At 44.9% G+C, this 13,648-nt stretch overlaps 1 protein-coding gene across 1 annotated transcript in view; it reads left to right on the top strand.

The window, feature by feature from the left end:
- The window catches only part of nmnat1 (nicotinamide nucleotide adenylyltransferase 1), a 42,360-nt gene extending 29,072 nt beyond the window's left edge, over window positions 1-13,288 (top strand). The window contains exons 6-9 of the mRNA XM_078239731.1: window positions 1,454-1,528; window positions 2,098-2,276; window positions 7,985-8,086; window positions 12,914-13,288. Coding sequence (XP_078095857.1) covers window positions 1,454-1,528; window positions 2,098-2,276; window positions 7,985-8,086; window positions 12,914-12,973 — 416 coding nt within the window. The 3' untranslated portion in view covers window positions 12,974-13,288. The remainder of the gene's footprint in view (window positions 1-1,453; window positions 1,529-2,097; window positions 2,277-7,984; window positions 8,087-12,913) is intronic.
- The last annotated feature ends 360 nt before the right edge of the window (window positions 13,289-13,648 follow it).

Genomic DNA, 13,648 nt, shown 5'->3' with positions numbered 1-13,648 from the left:
CCACAGTCCAAAGATGAGCAGGTTAGGTGGATTGGCCACGCTAAATTGTCCCATAGTGTCCAAACAGGTGTAGGTCAGGGCCTGGGTAGGATGTTCTGTCGGAGAGTCAGTGCAGGCTCAATGGGCCGAATGGCCTCCTTTTGCACTGTAGGGATTCTATGATTTTTCTGATTTTCTTCAGAACTCTGAAAGATGTCATCTATTTCTCTCTCCACAGAGGCTGCCAGACCTGTTGAGTTTTCCAGCATTTTCTGCTTCAGTTTCACTTTATGTAATTGTCTGGATTTTTCTAATAAGCTGATAATGAGTCACCTTATCGAATAGCTTCTGAAAATCTATGTACAAAGAACTAAGAACAAGGAACAGTACAGCACAGGAACAGGCCCTTCGACCCTCCAAGCCTGCACCGATCATGATGCCTGCCTAAACTAAAACCATATGCGCTTACAGAGTCCATATCCTTCCATTCCCATCCTATTCATGTACTTGTCCAGATGCCCCTTAAATGCTGCTATCGTACCTGCTCCCACCACCTCCCCGGGCAGCGCGTTCCAGACATTCACCACCCTCTGTGCAAAAAACTTGCCTTGCACATCTCCTCTAAACTTTTCCCCACGCACCTTAAACCTATGTCCCCTCGTACTTGACTTTTCTACCCTAGGAAAGAGCATCTGACTATCCACTCTGTCCATGCCACTCATAATCTTGTAAACCTCTATCAGGTCACCCCTCAACCTCTGCCATTCCAGTGAGAACAAACCAAGTTAATCCAACCTCTCCTCATAGCCAGTACCCTCCAGACAAAGCAACACCCTGGTAAACCTCTTCTGTACCCTCTCCAAAGCTTCCACATCTTTCTGATAGTCTGGTGACCAGAATTGTGCACAATATTCCAAATGAGGCCTGACTAAGGTTCTGTACAGCTGCAGCATGATCTGCCAATTTTTATACTCAATGCCCGACCGATGAAGGCAAGCATGCCATATGCCTTCTTGACTACTTTATCCACCCGCGTTGCCACTTTCAGTGATTGGGGGACATACACGCCCAGATCTCTCTGCCTGTCAATACTCCTAAGAGTTCTACCGTTCACTGTATAATTCCTATATGCATCATCATGTACATCATAAATATTGCATTAACCCTATTCCCTTTTTACTAACCAGTCACCTCTTCATAAAAGATATATATATTTTTCAAACAGAACCTGCTTTTAGTAATTTCTTGTTAACTGTCCTTGTTCAGGGAAATGAAGGGTTTAATAGCCCTGCCCACATTGACCTTTGCTTGCTGTCTAGTTGGCGTTTTCTGAGTTCACTGGTCATCCTGTAATCATTTCCAATTTATTGAGTGCACTGCCTGAACTGTGCTTTGCAGTTTTCTATGCACTGGACTCCCACTGTTGCTCTAACACTCGATTTTAATTTGTGTTAATTGTACCATTTGATTTTCACAATGTCTACTGATTTTAATGGTACCTGGAACATGATCAGCAATGACAACTTTGACGCTTACATGCAAGCCCTGGGTGAGTATGAAAGTGTTCCTGTAGACCTGTCTTGGGTGCAGATCTCTGCTGCAATTTTCCAGGTAGTTTGGTAATGTTTCTTGTCAGCGGGAGGTATTAAATGTATTTCCTTTTGTCAGGAAATAGAAGTTTGGAGGTTTTTAATTTTTTGCTGCCTCAGGGGCGGCACGATGGCACAGTGGTTAGCACTGCTGCCTCACAGCACCAGGGACCCAGGTTCAATTCCGGCCTCGGGCCACTGTCTGTGTGGAGTTTGCACATTCTCCCCGTGTCTGCGTGGATTTTCTCCAGGTGCTCCGGTTTCCCCCCATACTCCAAAGATACGCGGGTTAGGTGGATTGGCCATGGTAAATTGGAAGTTAACTTGCAGTGGATTGCCATCCCAATCCATCTAACCTACACATCTTTGGACACTAAGGGGCAATTTAGCATGGCCAATCCACCTAACCTACACATCTTTGGACTGCTGTTCATACATGTATAGCTTTTGGACTGTGGGGGAACCTGAATTCAGTTTAAACAGGAGCCTAGTTGATACGCAAGCCTAACGATGTTTGTCATTTTGGCAGATATTGACTTTGCTACTCGTAAGATTGCCGCTCTGCTGAGTCCTCAGAAGATAATTGAACAGAAAGGAGACTCGTTCATTATCAAAACACTAAGCACATTCAGAAACTATGAAGTCCAGTTCGCTGTGGGAGAAGAATTTGAAGAAAGTACGAAAGGTTTAGATAACCGTACATGCAAGGTAAGAAATTAGTACCTGCCAGTAAGACTGTTGTGGACCAAAGACACTGAAATGACCTCTAGCCAGAGGAAATGAAAAAAGTTTGAACCCTGTTTTGATTTTCCATCAAAGTCGCAACAGACGGTGGGATGGAAATAATCCACCTGTACTCCTTGGAACCATCTTCCCTGCAAACTTGCTCGTTTATGTTCTTTCAGTGCGTTCCGATCAGCTCTTGTATTTGTAGTGACAGCTGAGCTGTCTTAACCTCTTCAAATTCATTCCAACAACTTCCATCTAAAGCTGGTCAACACTTATTGCCCATCCTTAGTTGCCCTTGGATTGATACAACTGAATGACTTGCTGGGCCATTCCGCCTTCAGTTTGGAGAGCATGAGTCAGGCCGGTTTCGGAGGTGGTGTTCCCGGCTTCGGAAAGCCAGCCCGGTACATTGGTCTCAGAGAGTTGGCTGTGGACTGGGGGTGGGGGCCACCAGCTCCCATTTGGTCCACCCAGTGAGGGTTTACTCAGCATTGGCAGGTGAAAATTCCGTCCGCAGGGCGCGTGAATGATTCAAAATGGGTACATCGAGGTTCTTATTAAAGTGACCTTTCCTCCGGTTCATAAATCCCAGATAATAATCGACAGACAGGCCCCACAGTATCCTCTCTTACAAACTCAGCACGTGGCAAAGGGGTTACGGCAAAATGAATACAGTTCGATCCATTGAGCTGGTGCTGGCTTGGAGCTGGAGCGATATTCTCAATTTCCACCCTTTACCATTCGCATTAAAAACCTTGCATCAACTTCCCGTTTACCTACTTCCCTTTGTTCACATTTGCAAAGGAAATTGAGCACGTTGTGATTACACTCTCCCGTGCAGTATCAACGGGACAGTAAGTTGCAGTGAGGAAATAAGAACCTTACAAATGGATAGAGATAGGTTAGAAGAGTGGGCCAAAATGTGGCAGATGGAGTTTAACGTGGATAAGTGTGAGGTCATGCATTTTGGTCGGAAAAATGGGAAGGCGACTTATTATCTAAATGGGGAGAGACTTCAGGGTGCTCCGATGCAGAGGGATCTGGGTGTCCTTGTTCATGAGTCACAGAAAACTAGCATGCAGGTACAGCAGATAATAAAGAAAGCAAATGGAATGTTCTATTCTATTCCTTTAGCTTTATAAAGGTAAGGAAGTTTTGTTGCAACTATACAAGGCATTGGTGAGACTGCACCTGGAGTATTGTGCACAGTTTTGTTCCCCGTATTCGAGGAAAGATGTAGTGACATTGGAGGCAGTTCAGAGGAGGTTCACTAGATTGATTCCAGAGATGAGGGGTTTGTCGTTTGAAGAGAGATTGAACAGTTTAGGCCGATACTCTCTGGGATTTAGAAGAATGAGGGGAGATCAAATTGAGGTATACAAGATGATAAAAGGTATGGATAAAGTAGACATGGAGCGGATGCTTCCTCTTGTTGGGCATTCTAGGACGAGAGGTCATAGTCTTAGGATAAGGGGCAGCAAATTTAAAACAGAGTTGAGGAGAAACTACTTCTCCCAAAGGATTGTGAATCTGTGGAATTCGCTGCCCCAAAGTGCGGGGGATGCTGGGACAGGGAGTAAATTTAAGGAGGAGTTAGACAGATTTTTAATTGGTAATGGGTTGAAGGGTTATGGGGAGAAGGCAGGAAAATGGGGATGAGGAGCATATCAGCCATGATCAAATGGCGGAGCAGACTCGATGGGCCGAATGGCCTAATCCTGCTCCTATATCTAATGAACTATCATTCATTGGCGGATATATTATGCAAACTTTACCTAGAGTATTAAAATAACATTGACATTAGATAGGGAGATGTACATTTGCTGGTGTTCCTTTGTCCAATTTATCTTCAGCTCTGTTTCAGCTGAAGGTTGAAGCTTTGACTCCCCACATGCAACACCTTGGGAGCTGTTTAATAATATACATTTGCTAATTGTTTCATTCATAATTTCTGACAGGGAAGTTGCCGCTCTGAATCAACGCAGTCGAATTGGAAGCTGCGTTAATAACTCCCATTGAGATGCTGCAGCACCACCGATAGTGGGAAGGTGGAACTGCAGCATAGTTGAATCATAGAATCCCTGCAGTCCAGGAGGAGTGATGTGAAGATGCCGGCTTTGGACTGGGGTAAACACAGTAAGAAGTCTCACAACACCAGGTTAAAGTCCAACAGGTTTATTTGGTAGCACAAGCCACAAGCTTTCGGAGCGCTGCCCCTTTATCAGGTGGGTGGGAGTTGTGTTCACAAACAGGACATATATTGACACAAACTCAATTTACAAGATAATGGTTGGAATGCAAGTCTTTACAGGTAATCAAGTCTTAAAGATACAGACAATGTGAGTGGAGAGAGAGTTAAGCACAGGTTAAAGAGATGTGTATGTCTCCAGACAGGACAGTTAGTGAGATGTTGCAAGCCCAGGCAAGTCATGGGGGTTACAGATAGAGTGTCATGAACCCAAGATCCAGGTTGAGGCCGTCCTCATGTGTGCGGAACTTAGCTATCAATTTCTGCTCAGCGATTCTGTGTTGTCGTGTGTCGTGAAGGCCGCCTTGGAGAACGCTTACCTGAAGATCAGAGGCTGAATGCCCGTGACCGCTGAAGTGCTCCCCGACTGGAAGAGAACACTCCTGCCTGGTGATTGTCGAGCGGTGTTCATTCTTCTCTTCCTGTTGGGGAACACAGTCACGGGCATTCAGCCTCTGATCTTCGGGTAAGCGTTCTCCAAGGCGGCCTTCACGACACACGACAGCGCAGAATCGCTGAGCAGAAATTGATAGCTAAGTTCCGCACACAAGAGGACGGCCTCAACCAGGATCTTGGGTTCATGACACTCTATCTGTAACCCCCACGACTTGCCTGGGCTTGCAAAATCTCACTAACTGTCCTGTCTGGAGACAATACACATCTCTTTAACCTGTGCTTAATGCTCTCTCCACTCACATTGTCTGTACCTTTAAGACTTGATTACCTGATTACCTCGCATTCCAACCATTATCTTGTAAATTGAGTTTATGTCTATATATGCCCTGTTTGTGAACACATCACCCACTCACCTGATGAAGGGGCAGTGCTCCGAAAGCTTGTGGCTTGTGCTACCAAATAAACCTGTTGGACTTTAACCTGGTGTTGTGAGACTACTTACTGTCCAGAAGGAGGCCATTTGACCATTGAGTCTACACCGACTCGCCGACAGAGTTCCTAACCAGGCTCTATCCATGTAACCCCATTATTTTCCCTGCTGATCCCCACAACCTACACATCTTGGCACACTAAGAGACAATTTACCATGGCCAATCCACCTAACCTGCACATCTAAAGTTTATTTATTAGTCACAAGTAAGGCTTACATTAACACTGCAATGAAGTTACTGTGAAACTCCCCCTGTCACCACTCTTCGGCGCCTGTTCGAGTCAATGCACCTAACCAGCACGTCTTTCGGACTGTGGGAAGAAACCGGAGGAAACCCACGCAGACACGAGGAAAACATGCAAACTCTGCACAGACAGTGACCCAAGCTGGAAATCGAACCTGGGTCCCTGGCACTGTGAGGGAGCAGTGCTAACCACTGTGCCACCGTGAGACACTAAGAGTTAATTTAGCACGGCCAATCCATCTAACCTGCACATCTTTGGACTATGGGAGGAAACCGTAGCACCCGGGAGGAAACCCACGCAGTCACAGGGAGAATGTGCAAACTCCACACAGACAGTGACCCAAGGTTGGTGATCACCCTGGCGCTGTGAGGCAGCCGTGCTAACCACTGTGCCACCGTGATTTACATTCCAAAAGTGTGGACAACGGCAAGTGTATTGGAAATGTGAAAAGAGCAGATGCTTTCATTTTAAAATGGGTCTGATTTCTGCCTCTATGCTCTGCCTAAACTATCCTCCACCCTTCAACTGCATCCCCCTGAAGGTACTAAAATCCCTGGGGAAGATTTTGCCTTCAGGAGATAATGCAATCAAGCTGATAAGACGTCAGCTGTCTGCCTTAAATCTTTCACTATTTCATTTCCAGTGAAGGCAGTGGAATCAAAAGTCGGAAGTGCACTCATAGAACCTAGAAGGAGGCCATTCGGCCCATCAAGTCTGCACCGACCACAATCCCACCCAGGCACTATTCCCGTAACCCCACATATTTACCCTGCTAATCCCCCTGACACCAGGGTCAATTTAGCCTGGCCAATCCACCTAACCCGCACATCTTTGGACTGTGGGAGGAAACCGGAGCACCCGGAGGAAACCCATGCAGACACGGGGAGAAAGTGCAAACTCCACACATACAGTGACTCGAGGCCGGATTTGAAGTTGGGTCCCTGACGCTGTGAGGCAGCAGTGCTGACCACTGTGCCGCCCATTGTAAGTCGTGTAAACCAGTTTCATGATTTGCTGCTGCCTACTTTACAAAATTAGACATTGTCAAAATTCGCAGCCTTACCCCACCCTGTGTGCGATGCGATGGATGATACAGTCCAATCTTTCCATAGTCTTTCTGTTCAACTCTTTGTTAAATTATGTAATAATGTAGTCTCTACTTCAATGGCCACCTGTAATAAAACATTCCATTCTAACAGGCTTTTTTACTCATTCGTGGGACATGGGCGGCGCTGGCTGGCCAGCATTTATAGATCATCCCTACTTGCCCTTGAGAAGGTGGTGGTGAGCTGCCTTCTTGAATTGCTGCAGTCCATGTTCTGTGGGTTGACCCACAATGCCGTTAGGGAGGGAATTCCAGGATTTTGACCCAGCGACTGCAAAGGAATGGTGATATATTTTCTAGTCAGGATGGTGAGTGGCTTGGAGGGGAACTAGCAGGTGGTGGTGTTTCCATGTATCTGCTGCCCTTGTCCTTCTAAATGGAAGTGGTCATGGGTTTGGAATGTGCTGCCTAAGGATCTTTGGTGAATTTCAATTGTACAAAATAAAACTAACTTCCCTAATGGAAACGATTCTTCACTCCTTTACTCTTTACCCCTCTAGGTGTCAACTGTGCCTTAGAAAATCATGGGTTCACTGCTGCCTCACCGCCGGGGACCCGGGTTCAATTCCGGCCTCGGGTGACTGTCTGTGTGGAGTTTGCACATTCTCCCCATGTCTGCGTGGGTTTCCTCCGGGTGCTCCAGTTTCCTCCCGCACGCCAAAGATCTGTGGGTTGGGTTGATTGGCCATGGAAAATTGTCCCTTAGTGTCAGGGGGACTAGTAGTGTAGATATGTGGGGTTACGGGGATAGGGTCTGGATGGGATTATGGTCAGTGCAGACTCGATGGGCCAAATGGCCTCCTTCTGCACTGTAGTGATTCTATGATTCAAGCCCCACTCCAGGGACTTGAGCTCAAAACTCTGCACTGACACTCCAGTTACATTACTGAGGGAGCACTGCACTGTTAGGGATGTCTTCTTTCAGACGATGTGCTAAAGCAAGGCTCAATCTGCTCACTCAGGTGAGTGTCAAAGACGTCATGGCGCTACTTCAAGGAAGAGCTGGGATGTTATCCCTGGTGTTATGACCATTATTTATCCCTCAGTCAACATCACACAAACCAGTGATCTTGTCATGATCACATTGCTGTTTTTGGGAGTTTGCGGTGTGGAAATTGTCTGCTTTGTTTTACAGTAAACTGACTACGTTTCAATAGGTTCAGATTTTGGAGAAACCTTTTGTGTGACTGCTTTCTTTTTCAGACTCTTGTTACGTGGGACAACAACAAACTAACATGTGTGCAGAAAGGAGAAAAGAAGAACCGAGGATGGACTCACTGGATAGAGGGCGATGAATTGCATTTGGTACGTCCTTTCGAGGATATATGGTTCCAGGAGATCATTTTATAAGCAGGCATTGTCAATGTTTCACTTCCTGTGCCTAGTGCACAAGGTAGGCTATCATCCGTTCCCACAACGTGGGGGAAGTTTTTGTCTGGAACAGCTTGCTAGTCTGTTGCCAGGTGCTTAGAGCTTGAGGGGCACATCAAACATGGCTGACCAGGAGTCTCTCCTACTCTTACCAGCTGCCATTGGCGTGTGTTGGAATGATTGTGCAGTTTGATACACAACCTGTTAGGCCATGTTATGAACACATAGCCCTGGGGTGGGACTCAAACCTGGAGCTTCTGCCTCAGAGCTAGAGACGCTACCCACTGCACCACAAGCCTTCCTGTAAGCAGCCCTGCTCCTGACAAATTTTGTGACAGTTGAGCATAGAACATAGAACATAGAACTTAGAAAAGCTACAGCACAAACAGGCCCTTCGGCCCACAAGTTGCGAACATGTCCCTACCTACTAGGCTTACCTATAACCCTCTATCTTACTAACTTCCATGAACTTATCCAAAAGTCTCTTAAAAGACCCTATCGAATCCGCAATTTCATAGAATCACTGAATCCTTTCAGTGCAAAAAGGGGGCCATTCGGACCATCAAGTCTGCACCGACTCTCTGACAGTGAGTCTTACCCAGGCCCTACCACCCGCCCACCCCCTACCCGCAACCCCACACATCTACCATGGCCAATCCACCTAATCTACACATCTTTGGGCTGTGGGAGGAAACCCGAGCACCCGGGGGAAACCCACACAAACACACGGGGAGAACGTGCAAACTCCACACAGTCACCCGAGGCCGGAATTGAACCTGGGTCCCTGACACTGTGAGGCAGCAGTGCTAACCATTGTGCCACCGTGCCGCCCCATTGACAGTTGTTCTCTCCACATTGATGCCTACTCCCAGAATTCTGCCACCGTAGCCATATACCTGGATTCCCACAGCTCCACTGTTGGCTGTGCCTTCAGCTGCCAAGGCCCGGAGAAGGTATTCCCTCCCTAAACCTCGCCGCCTTTTCTACTCTGTCTTCCTTTAAGATACCTCTTTAATCCTACATCTTTGATCCAGTTTTTGCCCTCATATCTCACGTGGCTCAGTTTTATATAATTTATAATGGCCCAGTGAAGCATCTTCAGACATTTTATCATTAATAGCTGCAGAACCTCAGTATAGCTGAAAAAATACATTATGTTGAAGCTTTTTGTCTTGCACTCATCAGGACAATTACAAGAATGCCAATGTCAGGGAAACAACAACTTTATATTGTATGAGAAGAGGGTGCTGATTGCTTGGCAAATGCACTCTGATTGGTAGAGGCATTGCCATGGAGAATGCACCAGTTAATAGTGACTGACAGTTAACTGCCAAACATTGTTTGAAAATTTAAACCAGGCAGCTGGACTCTGATTAGTCAACGTATTGTCCTGAGGAATGAACCAATGAAAGGCTGTCATTTATTTTGTTTAGTTGATACAGGTGCAATGTGTGTATATTTAGAAGAATGGGAGGAGATCTAATTGAGGTGCACAAGATGGTAAGGGGGAATGACAAAGTAGATGTGGAGAGGATGTTTACCTCTTGTGGGGCAATCTCGAACAAGAGGTCACAGTTTTAGGATAAGGGGTCGCAGCTCTAAAACAGAGATGAGGAGAAATTATTTCTGTCAAAGGGTCGCGAGTTTGGAATTCACTACCTCAGAGAGTGGTGGATGTCGGAACATTGAGTAAATTTAAGGAGGAGATAGACAGATTTTTAATTAGTGAGGGTTTGAAGGGCTATGCTGAACGGGCAGGAAAGTGGAGTTGAGGCCGAGATTTGACTTGATTTGATTTATTAATGCCACATATATTAGTATACAGAGAAAAATATTGTTTCCTGAGGGCTATACAGACAAAGCACACCGTTCATAGAGAAGGAAAGGAGAGAGTGCAGAATGAGATGAGATCAGCCATGATGGTATTGAATGGCGGAGCAGGCTCGATGGGCTGAATGGCCTACTCCTGCTCCTAGTTCTTATGATTCCGATGTTCTTCCTGTCCGTAAGGAACAGAGCCCTGTTTATTTATATCAATGCAGCTTCCAATACACGTTAGTGCACCACACTGTGAACCTGACTGACAATCTTAAATTGGTTGTCAGTGTAATTCTTGGCACATTGAGGAATATTTGGCATGTGTTATCCAATCGCGGAATAGCATCTAATAATGGACACTGGGTTTTGAATTTCATAAGCACAGATTGGCTGGGCACAGTCTGTACCTTGCCCATTGTGAACAGTGGCTGGGACATGCTCTTTGATACAATCCGCCGGTATTTGGGAGGTATAGCCTAAATAACTAGCATCACACCGGCACTGAAATTCATGCACCACATGACTTATTTGTTGACAGGCAGAATGTATTTTTGACTTGATGGCAGCATCCAATTAATCCTCATGTTTGTTTAAGAAGGGCAAGGTCTCTCAAACTTCTCAAACTGCAGAGTCAACACGAATGGTATTCACTACTAACAGGAACGGCACGGTGGCACAGTGGTTAGCGCTGCTGCCTCACAGCGCCAGGGACCCAGGTTCAATTCCCAGCTTGGATCACTGTTTGTGTGGAGACTGCACATTCTCCTCGTGTCTGCATGGGTTTCCTCCGGGTGCTCCGGTTTCCTCCCACAGTGCGAAAGACACTGGCCAATGCATGGCCAATGCACCTACTGGTTAGGTGCATTGACCATGCTAAATTCTTCCACAGTGTACCCGAACAGGTGCTGGAGTGTGACGACCAGGGGATTTTCACAGTAACTTCATTGCAGTGTTAATATAAGCCTACATGTGACTAATAAATAAATAAATAATGATACTAACAGGATGCTGCTGTCAAGCCAAAAGGATATTCTGCCCATCACACAATTGAGTAATGTGGTATATGAGTTTCAACACTGTTGTGATGTCAAGTCCATACGGCCAACCTTCTGCTGTTCGCAGTGGGCAAGGTACTGACCACTTCCTCCCAGCCTGTCACTGCAAAACTCAAAACAGAACAGGATTTTCCACCCTTTCCCCCAGGCGAGATTTTACCATCCCGTTGGGGCCCAATAGTAAGTGGCCTCCACCAATTGGACAACATTCGCTAAATAATCCTCAATGTGCTAAAAATTACATTGACAATTTAAGAATATCAGTTGGACCCACAGTGTGGCACATTTGCTTGCACTGGAGGTTACATATATTAATAAACAGGGCCCTGTTTTTGCAGACAGAAAGAACATGTACACACATGGCGACTGTTTAAGCTAAACAAAATAAATGATAGCCGTTCGCAGGTTCATTCCTCAGGACAATGCCTTGACCAATCAGAGTCGAGCTGCCTGGTTTAAATTTTCAAACAATGCTTGGCAGTTAACTGTCAGTCACTGGTGCGTTCTCCATGGCAATGCCTCTATCAATCAGAATCCACTTGCCAACTAATCAACACTCTCCTCTCATACAGGAGAAGGTTATTGTTTCCCTCGACATGGGCATTCTTGTGATTGTCCTGTTGAGTGCAAGACAAAAAGCTTCAACAAAGTGTATTTTTTCATAATACATATTTGATTATGTTAGGTGCTATATAAAGGCAAGTTGTTATTATTGTATGAGTGGCATTTCTATTCTTGTGTCTTTTTATTTCCTCCCAGTTCCTCTCCTGAACAATCCAAAATCTTCAATGCTGATGTGTTGATCTGAAAGAAATTCTGTTGGTTTAAAGTTTCATTCATTTCAAAGCAGTGAACTGCAGCAACTGTTGCTGCAAAAGTGTGTTCCATCGCTGAAATTTCAAATTGAACTATTGCAATCCTCAAGAGAAAAAATTATTTATCGAAATATGAAAACATGGAAACTAGAATCAGGAGTAGGCCATTCGGTCCTTTGAGCCAGCTCCGCCATCCATTTTGATCAGAGTCATAGAGGTTTACAGCATGGAAACAGGCCCTTTGGCCCAACTTGTCCATGCCACCCTTTTTTGTTAAACCCCTAAGCTAATCCCAATTTGGTCCATATCCCTCTATACCCATCATACCCATTTAACTGTCAAAATGCTTTTTAAAAGACAAAATTGTACCCGCCTCTACTACTGCCTCTGGCAGCTCGTTCCAGACACTCACCATCCTCTGTGTGAAAAATTGCTCCTCTGGACACCTTTGTGGCTGATCATCGAATTCAATATCCTGATCCCCCCTTCCTCCCCCCATGTCCTTTGATTCCTTTAGCCCCGAGAGCTGTAGAAACATAAAAACATGGTTGATGTTAAACAAACAGGGTTCCAAGCAGTAAACGAAAGTATATTTTTTAAGTCTGGATAGCTGTATTGATAAACCCTCCAAAAAGCCCAATTAGTATCCTATCACCAGCGGTGAGTGAAGAGTTTGAAAGTTGCTATAACTGGAAGTTTAAGACCATGCTACACACACTTGCTTACATTTGTGCTGCTGTCAGAGTTTTGTTTCGTATAACAATAAGTAATTCTTTAAAAAAATGATATGTTAAAAAGGAGTTAATCAGAAGTGATTTGACGTGTTCTAACTTAACTTAATCGGTTTGCCCTTATCCGACAAGTATGACCCTAGGTGAACAGGAAATATGATTCTTAAATTGTCATATCTTAAAATAGCTACCATTACATTCAAGGTGACGGGAAAGGAAAGGCCATATGAACTTAACGTGATGATTGTACCTGCTCTAGTCATAGGATACATTTCCATCTGAAAAGTAGAGTGTTGATAACATTGCCTGTGGCCATAATTATATATCATTTCTTTCTCTTAGGAACTCAACTGTGAAAATCAAGTGTGCAAGCAAGTTTATAAGAAGGTGTCCCAGGGATAGAGGGGTGCAGAAGTTAAATGTGATTCCTATTAATTTAAGGATGTTGATTCTGACTAAATTTGAGCCTTTCTTCAGTTAACAATCGATTTACCCGTCACCCACTGGCTTCAAGTAAGGTTGTTCTTGTTAACGCAGTGTAATAAAGAACCATGTTTGATAGCTCTTCCTTCTGCATTACTCAGATGTTCAGTTGGATCTGATGCAGGATATAATTAACTTGACCTGTGACACAGTGACTGGACTGTCTTGGAATGTGGTTGTCTGTTCAAGGCTATTGTCTGTAAGAATCAGATTACCATAAAGGAATAGCGAAGCTGTGTGTGTTGTGTTCTTTATTCTATAACTCCAATGTAGCTTTCTTATTCTATCCAACTCTACAGGGAAAAAAACAGTTAAACAGATTTTCCTCCTTTTGCGAAAATATCTTCCACTTTACTCCCACTTAGAGTTATAGAGTCATAGAGGTTTACAGCATGGAAACAGGCCCTTCGGCCCAACTTGTCCATGCCGCCCTTTTTTTAAAAAACCTGATGCGCGATATAACACACGAGAGGCTGGATGTACTCGGGAAATAAAGGCTTTTATTGCCAACAATAACAGAGCTACTATATACAGTATACGATCCCAGACTAAAGGGTCACCAGGCAGAGCAGTGACCTTTATACCTCTCCCAGG

This window comes from Mustelus asterias, chromosome 22 (genome assembly GCF_964213995.1).
Source record: "Mustelus asterias chromosome 22, sMusAst1.hap1.1, whole genome shotgun sequence".
Taxonomy (NCBI): domain Eukaryota; kingdom Metazoa; phylum Chordata; class Chondrichthyes; order Carcharhiniformes; family Triakidae; genus Mustelus; species Mustelus asterias.
The sequence above is the reverse complement of the archived record's forward strand: the minus strand, read 5'-3'. Positions and strand labels throughout refer to the sequence as shown.